The 22,852-nt window shown below is 34.1% G+C and overlaps 1 protein-coding gene across 3 annotated transcripts in view; it reads right to left on the bottom strand.

The window, feature by feature from the left end:
• Positions 1–22,852, bottom strand: part of DPP10 (dipeptidyl peptidase like 10) — a 1,635,137-nt gene that overhangs the window by 22,779 nt on the left and 1,589,506 nt on the right. For all 3 annotated transcript variants that reach the window (NM_001435101.1, NM_001078070.3, NM_001435102.1), the window contains exons 18-21: positions 17,029–17,127; positions 16,852–16,921; positions 1,090–1,284; positions 91–145 (exon numbers count right to left, since the gene is read on the bottom strand). In NM_001435101.1, coding sequence (NP_001422030.1) covers positions 91–145; positions 1,090–1,284; positions 16,852–16,921; positions 17,029–17,127 — 419 coding nt within the window. The remainder of the gene's footprint in view (positions 1–90; positions 146–1,089; positions 1,285–16,851; positions 16,922–17,028; positions 17,128–22,852) is intronic.

Below are 22,852 nucleotides of genomic sequence, written 5' to 3'. Positions count from 1 at the left end.
GATAACAGAAATTATAGTAATATGAAGAGAATAATTATACAAGTACACATAGAAACAGGTAATGTACGCACACGTATTTCTACTGTTTACCTTTCCAAAAATGCTTAATCTTTTGGAGTCAATGTATGGCTGTTTCAGTAAAAATCTGAAATGAAAAAAAATTATAGTTATATCTTCTTGAGTTAAATGAACCACGGAAATTCATTCTTAGCCATAAGGGAAAAAAAACAAAACCAAAACCAAAACAGAAGTCAAACAAGAACTGCTTTAGTGGTTAGAACTCTGTTCATATGGAAGGGTACTGTATACCAAAGTCTTGCTTCTCAGAGTAGTGGAGCAGTTTGGGTGTCACTCCTGTTAGCTTGTTACAAATACAGAATCTCGGGTCCACTACAGGCCTACTGAATTAGCATCTACATTTTAACAATATCCTAGGTGATATCTATACGCTGTGTTAAAGAACCTATTAACTTTCTCAGTTCACCTTTTCTCACTCATGTGGGAAACGTATTTATGAAAGCTCAAGAACTGTAATTAACTGGGAAAGTAATAGACATTGTGATTATTATAAATAATAATATTGTAGTTTAATGAAGCTCTCTCCCATTTCACAAATCCAAAGTGAATTCTAATTCTAGAGGGGGACGTATGATAATTCTTTCATTATGTCAATGAGTGTGAAAGATACTTGAAAAAATAGTTTATATCAGGGGTCCCTTTCCCCAGGCCACAGACTGGTACTGGTCCATAACCTCTTAGGAAGTGGGTCACACAGCAGGAGGTGAGAGACAGGTGAGTCAGTGGAGTTTTGTCTATATTTACAGACATTCTCTCATCACTCTCATTACCGCCTGAGCTCCACCTTCTGTCAGACCAGTGGTGGCATTAGATTTTCTCTGATCCATGGAAAAATTGTCTTTCATGAAACCAGTCCCTGGGATCAAAAAGGCTGGGGACTACTGGTCTATATAATTAACCTAGAAAGTTGTCTAATCATTAAAACACAAACCTCTTAGCATTAATAGTATTATATATCACATACCTAGCATTCACATAGGACAAACAATAAGAAGATGTACACCTACTTACTTCACAGCTGCTATTTGGTCCTTTACTTCCACTGAGCCTAATCTTCGATGAATCTCTTGCAAAATTTTCAGGCCCTGAAATCCACTTCCTCTGCCATCAAACCGTGCAATGATGATGTTATCCGTGTCGACAAGCACTGAATCCCAGTCTATATGGAACTTATCTGTTACCAGCTGGCCTCCTGGTTCTTCATCCCTGAAAATACCGATACATTGACTCAATACAAGAGCAATTAATAATGCAGTAGAAATCTAAGTTTTCTTACTTATTAGTTAAAAATTATGGAAAAGACCCATTTTGATTATTAAAATTTCAGTTAATTCTTGATATTAGCCTGAAAAATATGTCATTTCCCTTTGTAAACTTTTGAATGGAAAACTCTTGAATGAAATGAAAATATAAAACAGAACTTAAAACTATCCATGAGAAACTATTTTAATTCATTTTGAAAAGAGAACAAAGAAAAATACACACACCTTTCATAGACATTTCTAAAGGATGATCATGAAGTTGACATACAGGCCCTACTTTACTGGATTTCTCACAGTGTTTTCAAAACGTCTTACAGAGGGTATACAAGGGGTTAGAGATCTGATAGAAAGAAGGATCAGTCGTGGAGGCTTAAAAATAATTTAACAAGAGATGTGCAATCCTAAAGCATATCAGATTTAAAAAGAAACACTGCATTAATATTTCCTGAATTGTTTCTTGTGACAGAATTCTCACTGAGAAGAATTTAAGCAAAGAGTGAGAAAAAGATATTTCTCATCCCTAAGGCTGACAGCAAGAAAAGGAAGCAGAGACACATACGTTTGAAAAATTCGAAAGCTAGAAGTAAAGAAGGACACACCGATTATAAAGCATGAACATTCTCTCCAGAGGGAAAAGGTGATACAATTTTAAAATGTCACATTACAGTGGTATTTATAACTTATTCTCTTTGGAATACAGAAAGGTTAAAAAAAAAAAAAAAAAAGCAGACTCTCATAAAAATCACACAGATTATCTAGGTCCAATGGCTTCTCCAGTGGTCCAATGGCTCAGAAGTAAAGAAACTGCCTGCAGTGCAGGAGGTGCAGATTCATAGGCTACGTACCAGAAAATTTCACCCTACACACTCCCTTGTAAAGACACCAAACTTGCCTTCAAGTCTATGCAAATATATTGCTTAGAAGCACTAAAATATACCAATGCACAAACTAATCCTCATTAACAAGCTCTGAGGTTATCAGGTTTGCTAAAGAAAAAACTTCTGAGCAGCAAGTGGAACTGAGTAGATGCAGAGGTTGAGTGGGACCTAAAGAGGAAACAGGGAATAGGGCAAAATGTCAGACAACTAAAATGCATTGAATGCTATTATGGGATGAACTGTGTCTCAAAAACTGTATGTTGAATCTGTAATGTGTACCACCTCAGAATCTGAATGTATTTGGAGATAGTGCTTTTCCAGCAGTGATTAAATTGAAATGAGGCTATTAGGCTGAACCCTAATCTAATCTGACCTGTGTCCTTGCAGCAGGAAATTAGGACACACAGAGACCCTAGGGGTGGGCACGCACAAGGAAAAGAACATGAGAAGAGGATCCGAGAAGGCAGCCATCTGCAAGCCAAGGAGCGGTCTCAGAAGAAACAGAGCCTGCTGAACCCTAGCTTTTGGAGGTCTAGCCTCTAGAATTATGACGAAATAAATTTCTGTTGTTTCAGATACCCCAGGCTGGTATTTTATATGTCAGCCCTAGTAAATTAATGCAAAGACCTTTGAGACCTAACCACTTAGGATCCTTTAACTAACTTACTATAAACTATCAAGAGTTACTTAATCTTTTCGGGGAGGTAGCTGTCTGTTGAATGACGACTTACTGCATGTGTTCTAATTCCTACATTTTAAATAACAAGCACTATGGATGGGTTTTAATTATGACCTACTCCATTCCTTTGTAAATCACACATTTCAGAGTGATTACATGATCCAAACCTAGATCTGTTTTGTCCTTCTGCAATGTTTACAATCTTGATCTCTTTTATAAAATTTAATTAAAAATTTTTAAATTCATTTTATTTTTTGCACAGTTAGGTCTTGGTCAGATTATTAGGAATTATGGCTAAACATCTCCACATTCTTTTCCCTAGAAATTCAATTGCCTAATTCAGAATGAAGTCTAAAATTGGTATTTTTTTCCACATTTCCAGATGGTACTGATATAACTTGCCTACCAGTTGAGAAATGGCATGAATCATCATGCGTAGCACACTTTCTGGTGCATGGAGAACATAGAAAATGCTTGCTGAACTAGATGCTTTCAGGGAAAGTAGACTCGTGTAAAGTTTAAAATGAAAGGACCTTGAAAAGCTTCATAAATCCTGCATTTTGAAGCTTGGAGATTTATTGAGAACTTTAGAAAGCAAAATATGATTCACAGAGAACAAGATACAAGGATTAACTTTAACATTTAAGCTTAGTAAGTACATGACAGTTTAAGTCCCAACTTCACTCTGAACATAGATAGGAAAGATACTAAAACACTAAGACTTAGTTTCCTTATCTTTAATAATAGTAAAATCTGCTGTGCTTTCCTCAAGGAATTTTTAAGCATTAAGTGGCATAATGTACTTGAAAAATACTTTTTGAAATATAGCAAGCAATACAAAATTACTATGTGATTTATTGAACATTTTTCAAACTTATGATTAACAAATGATTGAAGATTTTTCAAGGCAAAAACTCAATTCCTTACTCATGCTTGCAATATCAAGAAAATACAGTTTCCTCCTCTGCTCTGTTTTCTCAGTTGCCATTTTTAACTTCAACCTTGCTGCACCTGCTTTTAATGTTTGAACACAAAATGTTATCAATCCATTATCAGTCAATAATTTTAACACATTGCTCTAACTGGGTGTGTTGTTCTTTCTTTTTTGGTGCAGAATACAGGTATATCTATTTCAAGATTAATTATAAAAGGACATGGATTATGATGGTAAGCATCGTCAGTATAAGGAACAAGTCAGAGGCTTGCAGGAGCAAAGGGAAAATTTTTCACAAAATGTGGACCAGAAAATAGTAGATTTTTTTTAATACAAATTAAGGCAAGAAAATATTACTTATTTGAGGAGGCAGCAATAGCAAGATATGTGGTGGTAGGGATGACCATAGGAATGTACCATAGACCAAATCACCTATCATATAATAAATGGGTATTACAACTTGCAACTGTGTTGGCCACACAGAATTGGTAAGTTGCATTTGCTTCCTCTTTGCTTTTTTTCTGTATGCCACATCTTTTTTCCTGACATTTTTGTTTTACTTTCTGTCTCAGAAATCCCCGGGGACTCATATAAAGAACAGCGCTTCAAGGTTGAGAATACGGGCACATATTTTTGTTGAAAGTTTAATGAAAAGAAAAATTCAATCTGTTTTAACTAGTGAAAAGTCCATAGCAATACTAAATGTGTCCACTTCCTAACACAGGAAGCAAAATCAAATTAAGATTAAAGTTTTCTTACAAGTTAAGGTCTTCAAAGGCAGACTTTGGCATCTGTTTTAATATTAATACATTGAACAATCAATCAGTGGTGTCTGTTTAGATGAAAAATACACAATATGAGTAAATAATAAAAAAGCTAAGCAAAACACATAAAATTCAATAGACCTTTAAAATGGCAAAACAAACCACTTCTTCATAACATAACAAAACATCATCTATAACAAAACCTGAATTAAAGTGAAGAGATTTGTTCAGAGCACACGTCTGTCAGGTTCACATGGTGCTATTTGAATTCATGAAAAGAGGTGAATTTATATTCAGGAGAGATAGATTTTGGTCCTGACTTTTTTACCAGTTAACCCTGGCAATTATATTATAGAATAGAAGGAAGGAAACTGAGGTCACTCAGTCATATCCAACTCTTTGCGACCCCATGGACTGTAGCCTGCCAGGCTCCTACATCCGTGGGATTTTCCAGGAAAGAATACTGGAGTGGGTTGCCGTTTCCTTCTCCAGGAGATCTTCCCAACCCAGGGATCGAACCCGAGTCTCCCACACTGGAAGCAGACTCTTTACCATCTGAGCCACCAGGTTTGTAAATAGTTAATATCATGTAGAGTACATTTTAAAAAGCCTTTTCCTTACCACTAAACCTTTGGCTAGAATAAATAAAAGGCAAATATTTACCAGTGAGAGTACTTTCCACAAGAGATCTATTGAATGGCAGAATTTTTTTTTTTTTTCCTACACCACGGAATTTCAAAACTGCTACACGGACATCAGGGTATCTGTATCTACTGGGTCGTGGAAGAAAGGAACACAGGAAAAATTGCTTGTAGTCTTCTTAGTTCTTTTCTCTTTCTAGGCATAGAATATATCCACTTGAGCTGCATAAGTGCTAGATTAGAGTGGGTTCACTGTGAGCTGGGTTGCATTTTTATTTTAGATATAGTAAAATAAAAAAGACTGTGAAAAGAAGGATAAAGAACAGAATGGAACACATGATAAGAGAAAGGAAAATGATGCTGTGATATGTCACAGTAAATTCTTAGGGAAGATGAATTGTCAAGACTTTTGATTTTGTTCTTTGGGAGAGAACTCATTGTACAATAGAACATGAGTTTAATATAGGAGTAAACTAGAGTGAAACAATTTTGTCTTGTCTTAATCTGAAATTTATGTTATAGAAATTTATAGTCTGTGATGATACAGTTGCAATGTAAGTATATCTAAAAGCTAATGAAATTTGTACTTTTTCAAGCAATATATACATGAAAATACACCCATTGGTCAAGGGCTTCTTGGTCAGTTACTTCTATTTCTGACTTTGTCATCCATAGATTTCCTCGGATGGAAGGACTATCCAATACGCAGTTTGGCAGAACGAGTTTTCTCCAATAGTCATTACATCATATAAGAAAAAAGAATATTTTTATGTCAGAGAACTGTTTCTTGTCCACATTCCTATCTTCTTCCATTAGGAAAATAATAATATAACCTTCATATTTCTGATCACTTGTTCGTTTACAAATAATTTTTCATTGAATTACGTGTCCTGGAGTTACAACTAGGGGAGCGTTTGATATTCAGTTTTCAGTTCAGTTCAGTCACTCACAACTCTTTGCGACCCCATGGACTGCAGCAGGCCAGGCCTCCCTGTCCATCACCAACTGCCAGAGTTTAACCAAACTCATGTCCAATGAGTCAGTGATGCCATCCAAATATCTCATCCTCTGTCATCCCATTCTCCTCCCTCCTTCAATCTTATCCAACATCAGGCTCTTTTCAAATGAGTCAGCTCTTCACATCAGGTGGCCAAAGTACTGGAGTTTCAGTTCCAACATCAGTCCTTCCAATGAATATTCAGGACTGATTTCCTTTAGGATGGACTGGCTGGATCTCCTTATAGTCCAAGGGACTCTCAAGAGTCTTCTCCAATGCCACAGTTCAAAAGCACCAATTCTTCAGCGCTCAGCTTTCGTTATAGTCCAACACTCACATCCATACATGACTACTGGAAAAACCATATCCTTGACTAGACAGACCTTTGTTGGCAAAGTAATGTCTCTGCTTTTTAATATGCTGTCTAAGTTGGTCATAGCTTTTCTTCCAAGGAGTAAGCATCTTTTAATATCATGGCTGCAATCACAATCAGCAGTGATTTTGTAGCCCAAGAAAATAAAGTATGCCATTGTTTCCACTGTTCTCTATCTATTTGCCTTGAAGTGATGGGACCGGATGCCATGATCTTCGTTTTCAGAATGTTGAGCTTTAAGCCAACTTTTTGACTCTCCTCTCTCACTTTCATCAAGAGGCTCTTTAGTTCTTCATTTTCTGCCATAAGGGTGGTGTCATCTGCATATCTGAGGTTATTGATATTTCTCCTGGCAATCTTGATTCCAGCTTGTGCTTCTTCCAGCCCAGTGTTTCTCGTGATGTACTCTGCATATAAGTTAAATAAGCAGGGTGACAATACACCTTTCCTATTTGGAAAGGTGACATACTCCTTTCCTATTTGGAACCAGTCTGCTGTTCCATGGCCAGTCCTAAATGTTCCTTCTTGACCTGCATACAGATTTCTCAAGAGGCAGGTCAGGTGGTCTGGTATTCCCATCTCCTTCAAATTTCCCAGAGTTTATTGTAATCCACACAGTCAAAGGCTTTGGCATAGTCATAAAACAGAAATAGATGTTTTTCTGGAACTCTCTTGTTTTTCCATGATCCAGCAGATGTTGGCAATTTGATTTCTGGTTCCCTGGCCTTTTCTAAAGCCAGCTTGAACATCTGGAATTTCACAGTTCATGTATTGTTGAAGCCTGGCTTGGAGAATTTTGAGCATCTCTCTACTAGCGTGTGAGATGAGTGCAATTGTGCCATAGTTTGAGCATTCTTTGGCATTGCCTTTCTTTGGGATTGGAATGAAAACTGACCTTTTTCCAGTCGTGTGGCCACTGCTGAGTTTTCCAAATGTGAGGGCATATTGAGTGCAGCACTTTCACAGCATCATCTTTTAAGGATTTGAAATAGCTCAACTGGAATTCCATCACCTCCACTAAGTTTGTTCATAGTGATTATTCCTAAGGCCCACTTTACTTCACTTTCCAGGATGTCTGGCTCTAGGTGAGTGATCACACCATCATTATGATCTGGGCCATGAAGATCTTTTTTGTACAGTTCCTCTGTATATTCTTGCGACTTCTTAGTATCTTCTACTGCTGTTAGGTTCATACCATTTCTCTCCTTTATTGAGCCCATCTTTGCATGAAATATTCCCTTGGTATCTCATTTTCTTGCAGAGATCGCTAGTCTTTCCCATTCTATTGTGTTCCTCTATTTCTTTGCACTGATCACTGGGGAAGTCTTTCTTATCTTTCCTTGCTATTCTTTGGAACTCTGCATTCAAATGGGTATATCGTTCCTTTTCTCCTTTGCTTTTCACTTCTCTTCTTTTCACAGATATTTGTAAGGCCTCCTCAGAGAGCCATTTTGCTTTTTTGCATTTCTTTTCCTTGGGGATGGTCTTGATCCCTGTCTCCTGTACAATTTCATGAATCTCCGTCCATATTTCATGAGGCACTCTGTCTATCAGATCTAATCCCTTAAATCTCTCTCTCACTTCCTCTGTATAATCGTTAAGAATTTGATTTAGGTCATACCTGAATGGTCTAGTGGTTTTCCCTACTTTCTTCAATTTAAGTCTGAATTTGGCATTAAGGACTTCATGATCTGAGCCACAGTCAGCTCCCAGTTTTGTTTTTGCTGACCGTATAGAGCCTTTCCATTTTTGGCTGCAAAGAATATAATCAATCTGATTTCGGTATTGACCATCTGGTGATCTCCATGTGTCGAGTCTTCTCTTGTGTTGTTGGAAGATGGTGTTTGTGTGACCAGTGTGTTCTCTTGCCAAAACTCTATTAGCCTTTGCCCTGCTTCATTCTCTGCTCCGAGGCCAAATTTGCCTGTTACTCTAGCTGTTTGATATGGACAAGTTTATTTATGCATCTAACCAGACTCCTTCTTACAGTTTCAAAGCCTGTGTTTCTGCTGGTGAGTATATTACTGGAAGAAATATCATTAAATTCTTATATGTAGATGACACCACCCTTATGGCAGAAGGTAAAGAAAAACTTAAGAGCCTCTTGATGAAAGTGAAAGAGGAGAGTGAAAAAGTTGGCTTAAAGCTCAACATTCAGAAAACTAAGATCATGGCATCTGGTCCCATTACTTCCTAGCAAATAGATGGGGAACCAGTGGAGACAGTGGTAGACTTTATTTTTTTGGGCCCCCAAATCACTGCAGATTGTGACTGCAGCCATGATATTAAAAGACACTTACTCCTTGGAAGAAAAGTTATGACTAACCTAGACAACATATTCAAAAGCAGAGACATTACTTTGCCAACAAAGGTCCATCTAGTTAAAGCTTTGGTTTTTCCAGTAGTCATGTATGGATGTGAGAGTTGGAGTATAAAGAAAGCTGAGCACTGAAGAATTGATGCTTTTGAACTGTGGTGTTGGAGAAGACTCTTTTAAGTCCCCTGACTGCAAGAAGATCCACCCAGTCCATCCTAAAATAAATCAGTGCTGAATATTCATTAGAAGGACTGATATTGAAGCTGAAACTCCAATGCTTTGGCCACCTGATGCGAAGAGCTGACTCATTTGAAAAGACCCTGATGGTGGGAAAGATTGAAGGCAGGAGAAGGGGACAACAGAGGATGAGGTGGCTGAATGGCAGCACCAACTCAATCGACATGAGTTTGAGTAAACTCTGGGAGTTTGTGATGGTTAGGGAGGCCTGGCGTGTGGCAGAAATGGGGTTGCAACAATTCAGACATGACTGAGCAACTGAACTGACTGACTCTAGAATTTAATATTGACATTAAGACATATTACTTATAGATTGTGAAGAACAAGGTCTAATCTGTTCAAGAATAATATAAAAAGCAATGATCACCTTCTCCATTTCCATTATCAAGATTAAATGCCACTGACTTCTAATTATTTCATGGGTATTACAATGTGAGTACATTTTACATCCACCTAAATGAGGAACAAGAACAAGAATGAAGAAAAGCAGTAACTTAAATTTGACTCTCCTTACACAGCAAAGCAGTAATAACGATTTTTTGAGAGAAGTATTAGCTACCTCTCTTGTCCAAATACTTTCAGTAAATGTGCTGTCTTTAAGTGAAATAGGTATGTACTTGGCATGAACAAGTGCATATTTAAATAATGTTATAGAAATTTTGAAAATATATGTCTTTTTCTTGGAAAGTGAAACAAGCTTACTTCTAACAATCTCATCTGCTCAAAAGTCTATGAAGCCACATAATAAATAAAAAGAATAAAAGGATAAATAATAAATAGAAAGAAGTCCCATAAAGTGAATTCTTTGATCAGAATTTGGAATTATATGAAATAATGCGGACTGAGTATTTGATCTTTCTTGTGGACCTTCTAGGAACTTACTCAAGATGTTTGGAATTTTTACTTTACACCAAACCATTAACATGAGGCAGCTGGAAAATATTACATTCCAGAGGTTATTATAAACTGTTAAGTGGAAGGCACAAAAGGTCATATGATTTGGGTTTTAGAGAAGTCTTTATTGATTCTGGACAGCATTCTTGATAATCTTCCAATGATAATTATCATATAATAGAATATCTAGGTAGACTATTATGTAATTAAAAAAAAAAAGCAGAGCTTTCTGGTCTGAAAAGAAAATTAAAAACACCTTGAGTTCAAACCCTAATTTTGTCCTGTTCATGATCTTGGATTTATATATTATATAAATTCATGGTTTCCTTGTGTTAAACTGAGGACAACTATATTTATCTCACTTGGTTTCTATAAGGATTAAAGATGGTATTTATACATCCTTAGCATGATGTCCCTTGTACAGTAAGCAATAAATAGTAGCTATTATTAAATCCTATTACTTTAAGAAGATAAGCTCAATAATCAAAAGAGAAACAGTGAAAAGATAGTACAGAAACCAATTATTTAGCTTTATGCAAAAAGATTGTAAGGGAAATGAGAAGCTCACCTCATGTTTTTCTGAGAGGGAAACTACAACTGCAGAGAAATTTACTCAACCAAAAGTCTAATTGTAACACATTATAAACTCTCAGATCATTTATTTCTCTCTTTTTCTCTACTATGACATCAGTCATTCCTGATGACTAACTTAGGGTTGATTAATTTCTTTGTTTATTCTAATTCATGTGTTCCTTCATTCATATACCCATTCAGTCAATCAATATTTTATGAACATAAATGCTCCAAACACTGTGTTAAGGCAAGACAATACAAAAAGAGCTGTTATCATGAATGAGTTTATAGTTTAAAAGAAGAGACAGCAAAGCAAATATTGTAACCTAGTGTGGTTTCATGTTACGACAGAGGTGTACATAGAGTTATATAAAAGTATTGCTTGGAATATTAATAGAAGTTTTCCAGTTGGAAAAGGAAACTAAAGGTACTGGAAAACTGTGGGAAAATATAGAGAGAAATGATTGAGAAGCTAGTATTTCCCATAATAAAGCAGTTTTCAAAAATATCTAGAGCAGTGAATCTCTCTTTAGAGGTGGATGGAGTCAGAATGAGATGGAGAGTTAAGTGGAAATCAGATGAAGATTGTTTTGTATGCTGTGTTAGGAAATATGAACTTTAAATCAACTGAAGAATAATAGTGAGAGTATTTTACCCAGGAGAGCCACATTTTCAGATATGGATCTCAGAAAATTCATACCAGCATCAGTGGAATAAAAACTAGTTGCTGCTGCTAAGTCACTTCAGTCGTGTCCGACTCTGTGTGACCCCAGAGACGGCAGCCCACCAGGCTCCCCCGTCCCTGGGATTCTCTAGGCAAGAACACTGGAGTGGGTTGCCATTTCCTTCTCCAATGCATGAAAGTGAAAAGTGAAAGTGAAGTCGCGCAGTCGTGTCCCACTCTTTGCGACCCAATGGACTGCAGCCCACCAGGCTTCTCCGTCCATGGGATTTGCCAGGCAAGAGTACTGGAGTAGGGTGCCATTGCGGTCTCCCAAAAACTAGCTAGGAGATGATATAGCACTTAATCACAGAAAAGGAAGTATAGGTAGAGAGCAGGGTGGCAGATTAGAATTGACTAGTCCAGATATACCATCTTCCTGGTGTGGGACTTGAAGAAGATTGTGGGCCCTTGGATGATCCCATAGGTTCAAAACTCAAAACAAGGTACCTCTGGTATTCAACATTTTAAACAATATCTGTATTGTTTATTGAAAGGAAAATGTGTGTATGAAAAAAGTAGTGATATTATCTTGACTACTGGAGATGAGTAGCTGGATTATCCAATGTGTCAATTAATTATATCCTGCTTTTTTAACAGATTAACTATACAAAAGAGCTGACAAACAACTCAGTTCCATTAAGATGACAAAGTTGTAGGACTCTGATATGAATACCATTGATTAAATGATACAAATACTAGATAAAAAAGAGTAGTACTCTCAAATTAAAATGACACAGTGGGGCACTGTGGTAATAACCATATTTATCTGGTTTCTGGACATTATTTATCTACTCATTCAATGCATGCTTGAGTAGTGACTGCAAAACTAGCTGCTAGGAGAAATATACAAATAAGTAAGGTTATTTAATATTAAATATTAAATTCCATTTAATTAAATATTAAATTAAATAAATAAAATTAAATTAAATATTAAATTCCATTTAATATATGGAATATGTAAAATAAAAATTTTAACATCTCTCTCAAGATGCTAAAATATTTCATGATATAATAATTTCATTTTACAAATTATTTATCTGAATATTTACTTCTAGATTGTAGATTTTCATTCAGAAACATTGGTGCAAAATCTAATGGGAGTCAGAAATTCTCTAAATACTATGTTAAAAATATCCTCATAAAATTAGGGTGAGCTGGAAAAGTAACTGCTGGATCAACATTGTTTAAGATATATGTGAAAACTTTGAACAGAAAGCTGTCACTGTAGGAGGAGGTATAGATTTGAGATTGTTAGATGGGCTGATGAGCATGGTGAAAGAAAGCTTCAGGAAGATAAGATGATAGGTGAACAAGATTTCATTATAATTTCAAGGAAGATGAATTCAGTGAGATGGAACTAAGTCATAAGAGCATGAGAGAGTATGTTGCATTCTGGAAATTAATGTAATTTGTTGAATAGTCACTGTCTCCCTGCATTAGACCTTTATCAAGGGTGGCATGGACAAGCTGAACATGAAAAAGTAGAAAATGGGAAGACATAAATAAAAATAATCACAATAAACCCACTGCAAGTTAACATAAATAAAATAATTATATATATTAAAAAAAAAAAAGAAAATAGGAAGACATGATGATTTCTTGGTACTGTATGAAACTCCTTAGCTTGCTATACTTGTCTTCAGGAACACAGCAAACAAAGAAAAAAAAAAATGTTCTCTAATAAATAGTACATCTGTTTACACTGCTTCTTCCCAGGCTATAAGCCTTTACATTCATGCTGCTTCTAAGTCGCTTCAGTCGTGTATGACTCTGTGCAACCCAATAGATGGCAGCCACCAGGCTCATCTGTCCACAGGATTCTCTAGGCAAGAATACTGGAGTGGGTTGCCGTTTCCTTCTCCAACACTTTATCTAATAACACTTAAAAAACACTTAAAACCATTCTGACCTATATGGATTTCCAAACTTAAATATTTTAGGAATTATCATGCAGCTCAAAGCAATAGATCATTTTTTAAATATAAAATAAAAAACTCCTCAGTTGGGCTTTGTAAGTTATATTATGTGAAATTTCTGAGAATTTACCTCTGAAAATCAAGGAGTTTGGATAATGTAAATTAATATTTAGTGTAGTCAGCATATGAAAACAAATGAAAAATAATGAATTAATACTCATTTTTATTTTTTCATTAACAAAAACAGGAGCAAAGTAAACTCTACAGGCCTAACTATATTATCTTATCTGCTTTAATAATGTCTATTAACTAATTTTATGGATGCTAAAATATAGTATTAAATATCTATAGTGATACTTCTAAATATTAAAAAGACTATTACTACTAATAATAATTATATTTATGGTTAAAATTTATTAAACACTAAGTACAAATGTTTATGCTCTTCCAGACACTATGGTGACATGTTTATGTAAACTATTCCATGTTATTGTCTTCAATTTATTTATAAGGAAACTGAAGCTTAAAAAATTAAACAATATACTGGTAAATCTTTGAACTCAGATTAGAACCTAAAGGCTACCTTATTCCTAAACCACTATCTTTACTCTCCTGCCTCTAAAAAAAGACTTAACTCTTTCTAATAAGAGAGTTGAGTCTTGGGTTATTCTTCATATTCCTCTCATGAACTAAAAATCACTCAGACCAAAGCACAAATCTGATGGTAGGACAAGCTAGCTGGATTCTTTGACTCAAAGCTGCAAAGAGAATTAGAACTCTTGTCTACATTTTCCCCCAAAGTGTTGTTACACTTTGGAACCAGAGGATATACCAATGGGAAGAACTGCCAATATGTCCCCCTGCATATGTTTAGTCATGCTTCAAGGAAAGATGCCTACTAGGGTTCTTTCCCCTGAGAAGCCTTATTTCTCAGTGACTACAAAGAACAATTTCTTTTCCCAAAAGGAGGTATAATGAGACAGAAGATGAGGGTGAGAATTTTTTTTTTTCATTTTGTTCTCATTTTAGTGCCTGAGATATTTTCCCCAATAAATCACACATATAATTCAAATAAGAATTGAATATTCAGCCACAGAAAGGAATGAAATAATGCCATTTGTAGCATCATGAATGCAAATAGAGATTATCATACTAAATGAAGTAAGCCAGAGAAAGACAAAAATGTCATATGATATCACTTATATGTGGAATCTTAAAAAAATGATACAAATCAATTTATTTACAAAAGAGAAATAGACTCACAGAAAACAAATTTATAGTTACCAAAGAGGAAAGTGGGGTGAAGAAGCATAGATTAAGAGTTTAGGATTAACATATACATACTACTATATATAAAATAGATAAGCAACAAGGAACACAGGGAACTACAGTAAATATCTTCTAATAATCCCTAATGGAAAAGAACCTGAAAAAGAACATATATAAAGCTTTGCTGTATACATGACATGTAAATCAACTATACTTCAATAAAAAAAGAGAAAATTAAAAAGAACTAAATGAAAGAGAAGTTACAGAAGAAGGAGTTAACATAAGAGCAAATAACAACTTCTTCAGGAAGACGTCAAGAACTTTCAGGGCCTCTGGCCATAAATGACAAAGGAGAAAGTTAGGTCATGGTATCACAGTTAGGAATAAACAATAGAGGAAGTAAAACCATTGACTATTGCATTTTCTGTATTATCTGACTTATTAAAATGAAATGATAAATTGTTTCTATGTATCAAAATATCTAAATTAATGCAATCTGCATAAAAATAATGAATTATAATCACAATAGTTATAAAAGTCATTTGTACTAGACACTTTATATGCTAATTCATTTAATCTAAAAAGCAGCCTTAAAACATAAGATAAACTATAATTCTCATTTTATATTTGGATAAACTAAGCCTTAAAAAAGGTTAAGCAACGTTTTCAAGGATACACTGTTAATGAATGACAAAACTGGGATTTGAACTCCGACAGTTTGATTACACAGACTTATTGTTCACATTCAGTAGTCATAACAAGTAATGCTATTTTCATTTCTACTCTTTTTTTAAGTGCTGTCAAAGCAATGTTAGCTGGGTTCTCAATAACGAAAATAACTATTAATAATTACGCTCAGGAAAACAATTCTACATCAATATCAAGTTGGTTAACCAATAGGTGTTAGAGGCCTCTGTGCCCAATACTATGTAGTCACAGCATAGTCTCACAGAAAGTATGGATGCCTTCAATTCCATAGTCAATTCCAAAGTTGGAAAAACCTAAGAGTCAGGTTTTTCTAAGGATGGGAAGGGCTTCCTGCTGGTCTTAAATCCAAGAAGGAAAACTGATAAGAATGATTCAAATTTAACTGACTGTTTTGGCAGGGGAAATAAACGCTTCCTCAATGTTGCAAAAGAACTGATAAAAAGTAAAAGGCTTAGATGTGAAAACACAGATGTACCTTTATGCTAACTAAAATAACTGATCACAGAAGGCGACAAATATTGCATGATTCCACCTAAGTGAGGTATCTAAAATAGATTCCTAGAAGCAGAGAGCAGGATGGGGACTGGTAGGGGGAGGAAGGCAGAGTAGCTGTTTAATGAGCGCAGAGTTTCAATCATGCAAGAGGAATAGTTCTAGAGATCTGCTGTACAACCTTGTGCCTATAATTAACAACATTGTATTACATACCTAACATTTTGTTCAGGGGGTAGATCTCACTTTAAGTGCTCTCACCACAATTTTTTTAAATGACTTTTAAAAATTTAGCATAACTTTGATATGATATCACAAAGAAAAAAAAGTATAGACCAGTATCATTTATTAAGGAAAAAAAAAACATTTGAATCAGTTCTAATGAGGTGAAAACTGAAGCCTATGATACAGAGTGAAGTAAGCCAGAAAGAAAAACACCAATACAGTATCTAACGCATATATATGGAATTTAGAAAGATGATAACGATAACCCTGTATACGAGACAGCAAAAGAGACGCAGATATATAGAACAGTCTTGTGGACTCTGTGGGAGAGGGCAAGAGTGGGATGATATGGGAGAATGGCATTGAAACATGTATATTACCATATGTGAAACACATTGCCAGTCCAGGTTCAATGCATGATACAGGGTGCTTGGGGCTGGTGCACTGGGACGACCCAGAGGGATGGGATGGGGAGGGAGGTGGGTGGGAGGTTCAGGATGGGGAACACATGTACACCTGTGGCGGATTCATGTCAGTGTACGGCAAAACCAATACAATATTGTAAAGTTAAAAAAAAAAGAAAAAAACAAAGGGAAGGTAGAGCTTGAGTAATTGCTAATCAGACATCCATAAACTAAATGTATGAGTCATTATTCCCAGGAGTAACACTGAGTTCAGTTTGGGATGCAAGAAGCAAAAACAATTATACACACTTCCATATTATTTAGCGGTGGTGTCCTTGAGGAACTCACACAACTGACAGCTGTCCTGCTTAACTACACACATGGGATTTCTTCTGTTGTTTTTTAATCAGAATATTGGCATGTGAGACATAAAAAAAAACTAAACTTTTTAGATTCCTTTATTTCAAAAACAAATAAAATACTTACATTATTAACAGAAGAGCATACTGGTTTCGGTCCGTAAAATCTTTGGGAAAGGACAACTGTAAAGGAAGTTCTTTTAAAGAAAGAGCAAAATATTAAAGATGGAGAGTCATTTATATGTAAAACTCTAAGGTGCAGAGAAAGTTGTTCTTGAATGATGAAGCATGCACAAAACTTTACCATAGTCGTCAATATGAAGCATTTTAATTTCTGACTTTACTATCTTCTTTTTCAGGATAGCTTCCTTCAGCATAGAATTGCTTTCCAAAATAAAATATTCTATAAATCAGAAAGGATAGTGCAAATAATTAGATTAAGAATCAGCACAACACAAATAATTATCCAGCATTACCATTTGATAGGCACTAATTGTGAAAGTATTAGTCACTCATTTGTGTTTGACTTTTTGGAAACTCATGGACTACAGCCCACCAAACTCTTCTGTCCATGGAATTCTGTGGGCAAGAATACTGGAGTGGGTTGCCATTCCCTTCTTAAGGGGATCATCCCAAATCAGGGATTGAACCCAAGTCTCCTGCATTGGAGGCAGATTTTTACCATCTGAGCCACCAGGGAAGCCCTAGGCACCCATTAACCTCTCATAATTTCTCTCTTGGATTACTGTAATAGTTTCTAACTGGGCCTCCTTATTTTAGTGAAATTGTCTCCAGTTGCCCTATACTTGGAACATGTTTACATTTTCAAAATGTAAATCTGATCATTCTATGGTTCTGCTTAAAAATATATTGAAAATAATGCAAAACTATCTAGCATCCAATGACTTAAAGTCACTGTGGCTGAATTTGAATACAAAGTTACTAAGCATGCAAAAATTAGGAAAACATCACCCTTGATGAGTACAGATTTTATTCAATAGAAAGAACCCAGAAATGCCACAGATGCGTATAATGGATAGACAATGGCATTAAAGCATATTTTAATTAAATTCCGTGTGTTCAGTAAGTTAAAAAAAAAAAAACAACTGAGGATAATAGGGAGAAATATGAAAAAAAAACAGTTTAAAAAGAAAGAAGTTAAAATTCTAAAACTAAAAAACTGAAAAATTTGAGGCACATAAAAATTATAAAATCTAAGATTTAAAAATACTGGATGGGATTAATGGCATACTAGATACTGCTGAAGAAAAGATTAATTAACTATATTTGACAATATAGTGATAGACAACATAAAAAATAAAACACCCAAAAAAGAAAAAGAGACAAAGAATTGACAAAACATGAAGTGAAAGAAGCATCAGTAAATTGCTGGAATTTTGATTGATATGTTAAATACATTGACTTATTGGGGATATTTTATATATAAAAATGGTGAACTCTTTAATCCATAAATAGCTATATGTGTATATACGTATATATTTGAGTCTTTAATTTCTTTTGGAAATGTTTACTTTCATTTTAGGAGACTGACACATTTATTACATGTATTATAGGATAGTTCTTAACTATCCTATATAGTTCTTAACAATATTTTAAATGGTTATTTTGATCTATTTTTACATTTTGCATTGCCTTATAGTATATAAAATAGGTGATATTTGTATATTAAACTATAATCATGATAAATCCCTTCATTATATCTAAAATTATTATGAGTATATGTGGATTCCATATTTTTTATTTGATTTCTGTTTTGTTTACAAGTATATCTTCTGAAAATAAAGGTAAGTTTTTCACCTATATTTCTTTTTCTTGCCTTATTTCATTAAATCTTCTAATACAATTTACAATGAGGTAGTGATAGCAAACACTCTTTACTTTTACCCAGTCTTGGGAGAAATGCATTGTCTTCAACATCAAGTATTAATATGATATCAGTTTTAGTATTTTTGTAGATAACAATCATTAAGTTAAATCATTTATTTCTTCTTTTTCAGTTATTATTATTACCTTATTGTTTTCATTATAATTTTTTTCTAAATCCTTTGAGTTGTTGACAGAATAATATAGTAAGTTGCATTGATTAATTATTAAATGTCATTACCTTTTTATAAATTATTAGATTTGTGTTGCTTGTATTTAGTTAAGAAATTTTGCATCAATATTCTGAGAAAAATTTATTTTTTTGTCCTTGTTATATCTATGCTGACTTTGGAACCTGGTCAATGCTGGTTTTACATTTTCTGAGAGTTTGTGTGAGCTTGGTATTAGTACATTAAATATTGCTCAGAATGTACCAGTGAAGATACTGGTACTGGAATTTTCTTTTTAGGAAGAGTGGTAGTGGTGGTTTAGTTGCTCAATCATGTCCAACTCTTGCGACCCCATGGCCTGTAGCCTGCCAGTCTTCTTCTCTGTCCATGGGATTCTCCAGGTAAGAATATTGGAGTGGGTTGCCATTTCCTTCTCTATGGGAAGAGTACTAACTGTGAATTAAAAATTTTAATAGATAATGGGATATTTATATATTATACATATTCTTTGAGTGGTTAGCAATTTTTCTTTTAAGAAATTTACCCATTTTCTAAGATGTCAAATTTACTACCATTAAAACTACTTATAACATTCCATTACTATCATCTACATCAAACATTTGTAGAAGCTGTTATTAACATCGTCTATTTCATTAGTGAAAATGATGGTGCACTTTCCCTTTTATGGCTTTATCTAAAATATTATCAATTTTACTTATTCTTCTAAGAAATCTTTTAGTTTTTATATGTTTTGTTTACTGTCAATCCATTTGCTATATCATTTATTTCCACTCTGACTGTATAATTTCCTTCCTTCCACTTACTTTCTATTCTTTAGCTCTTCTTTTTCTAGTTTTTTAAGGCAGACTCTTAGATGATTGATTTTAAAGATTTCCCTTTTTTATAAAATAAGAATTTAGAGACATAAACCTGTTTCTAATCACGATGTTTTTGTTCTTGTTTAGTTGTGTCCAACTCTGTGACTTGCATGGACTCTTGCCTGTTAGGCTCCTCTGTCCATGGTATTTCCCAGGCAAGAAAACTGGAGTGGGTGGCCATTTCCTTATCCAGGGGATTTTAAGTATCCCTAAATTCAGATTAGTTGTGTTTTCATTTTCATTTGGCTCAAATATTTTCCAATTATTTTTCTAATAAGTAAATTCCTCTTTGATCTTTGTGTTATTTAAAGATGCAAGTCTGATGACAAAAGATTCTTGGTTTCTATTCTTCTTGATTCTTTATTTTGGCTTTACTTTTGAAGGATATTTTCAAAGTTTGTTTTTCTAGGTTGGTTTTGTTTTATTTTTGCTTTCCATTGGTATTCAAAAGATTTTTCTCCATTCTTTTTTTCTGATAAGAAGTCTGCAGTCATTCTTGGCTTTCTTACTATGTATATCATGTGTGGATGTCTTTTTAATTTTGTATCCTGCTTGAGGGTTGCTGAGCAATTTCATATTTTTCATCAGATTTGGATTTGGATGTTATTTCATCAAATATATTTTTCCATTCTGAGTTTAAAATATTATAGATATGGATATTAGCCTAAGTTAACTAGGCTCTGTTCATTTCTTTCATCATTTTTCTCTGTCTTGAAGTTTCTATAGATAATGTTTCAAACTCACTAATATTTTGTTCTGCAGTGTTTAATTTGCTTGCAATATTTTTCTGTAAAGTTTTAATTTCATATATTTAAACTTAAAATATATTCTATTTATTTTATCACTACATTCATTTTTTATTAATATCATTCAATATTTTTATAATTGCCCATTTATTGTACTCATCAGGGGATTCCATAATTTTCATCATATCTGAATCTGTCTCAATTCACTGGCTTTCTTTTTTCTAGCTAGTTACATTTATTAGCTTCTTTACATAACCAGTAATGTTTTATTGGATTCTAATCATTGTGATATTTATATTGTTGAGTTCTAAACATTGTTCTGTTCTTTTATAAATTGTTGGTCTTTGTTATAGCAGATGTTTAAGCTATTTGGAGGTCAGCTTAATTATTTAAAAGCTTTTAAAAATATTTTATTTAGTGTGAGTTTGAATGACCCTTGTTCTATGACTTGTTAAGCTATACTACAAAAGGCATGACTCTTCTGGGATCTCTTCTAAACATTCCAGTGTTCTGATTAGTTGGAACTTTAATATACCCCAGCATTGTGTGAGTTCTAGCTTTCCCAAGCACAAAGTATCTTCCTATGCATACTCAGCGAGGTATTTTCAGCAACAGATGATCCCCCACAGCTCTATGCAGATTCCTGGTGTTCTTTCTCTGCCTCCAGGGAATCTGTTCCAGTGTTATCTACCCTCCCAACATTCCAAAAGCTTCAACCCTTCAGAGTTTAATTTCTGTCTCCATTGTTTCTGAGGTACTCTTATACACTTATTTCATTCTTCCTCATTACACTGGATTTCAGAAAATAACTCTGGCCGGAAAGCCAGGGCAATTGCCACATTAATCTCATTGGTTTCCTTTCATTCAGGAATCAGGACCCTATCATGACTACTGTCCCACGTTTGAAAGGTGTTATTTCATGTATTTTACACAGCTTTTAAAAAAAAATTATTTTATTTTATTTTATTTTCTGTCTTTTGGCTAAGAGGCCACGTTTACTTCCATGTACTCTGTGGCCAGGTAAGAATATTTATTTTTGATTGTCAATGGCTTATCATTGATACTTTATTGTTAAATACAATTTCCTTAGAATGAAACATAAGGCTTTCATGATCTGGCTCCAGCCTGCCCTGTAGCCTATATCTTTTGTTTTTATCTTAAATGTTTTGTTCCAGCCACATTGAACAATTTTTATCTTGCAAATGTAAATATTTCATGTGTCATGATTGTGCATTCACATTCTTTCTTCCAGAAATGCTTTCCACTGATTTCCACCCCCCTTTTTTTTGAAAGGTGCACACTTCTACCAGAGAAATTATTTTATTCTATTACAAGCATTACATTTTCTGATTCTTGCTTTGGACTGAGAATTCTGCGTGAATTCCAGACACATCAAACCACCTCTCCTGTAAATAAGTATCACTTTCTATAATACGAATTTGGGAAATTAGCTGATTCCAGAGATTTCTTCTATCGACTTAATATAAGAAATTTCTGATTTTTAAATAATAGTATATTTTCAAGGAATCTATCCCAAACACTCAATTATAAAATTTAAAGTGTGAACATTTCAACTTTATATACTTTCATTAAGGATTCAGAATTTATAATGTTTAAGACCTGTCATAAAAATGCACTTAATAAACCTAATCATAGATAAAAGCAATCATTTTGGATTCAAAAGAAATCATCTGATATTTGTTAACTACATAAGCAGCAGTTTTTACAGACTGTTAAATTTTTCCTTTACACCTTTAACTAGAAGTCATCTTATTGGATAAGGATTTTTAAAGTGGAAAATATGTTTATTGTATTAAAATGATTAGTTGACTAAATGAGTTAGAGGTATTGATATGAGTGTAATATATGAATAATTTATCATGGTTCTTTTTTATTACCAAAAATGAACAGGAAAAATTAAATTATATGAGATAAGAGGTAGCTGAAAATTTTACTTCTAAATCAAAGGATATTTATCTGCTCATGGGAAAAAATCAATCCATGGTCACAGAGAAATAAAATTCTATTTAAGGAAAAAATACAGAAGATAATAAAGTCATTTTCAAAAGCAAACAATTTTTTCATGATATTTTCAGAAAACATATTTCATACAAAGTTTTGTGAAACTTTATAAAGAGAAGACACTATTAAGACATGATATAATTGTGGGATTGAGGAAGAAAAGAGGATAAAGTGAGAACAGAAAATTGGGAAGAAGGAAAAGAGGGAGAGATAAGAAAGTTGAAAGGAAGTATAAGGAGGGATGAGAAGAAAGATATACAATATAGAGAAAAGAAGAAAGGAAAGAGACTAAAAGTAAATTAAAGTAAAAGAAATAAAGCATAAATGAATAATTAAGGGGAAAAATGAAAATATAAAAGAGGAAAAGAATCATAGAAATATAAGACAAAGGACTTTTGAAATACTAAGTAAAATGTTGCATATTTATA

The sequence above is a fragment of the Bos taurus genome, chromosome 2 (genome assembly GCF_002263795.3).
Source record: "Bos taurus isolate L1 Dominette 01449 registration number 42190680 breed Hereford chromosome 2, ARS-UCD2.0, whole genome shotgun sequence".
Classification (NCBI taxonomy): domain Eukaryota; kingdom Metazoa; phylum Chordata; class Mammalia; order Artiodactyla; family Bovidae; genus Bos; species Bos taurus.
The sequence above is the reverse complement of the archived record's forward strand: the minus strand, read 5'-3'. Positions and strand labels throughout refer to the sequence as shown.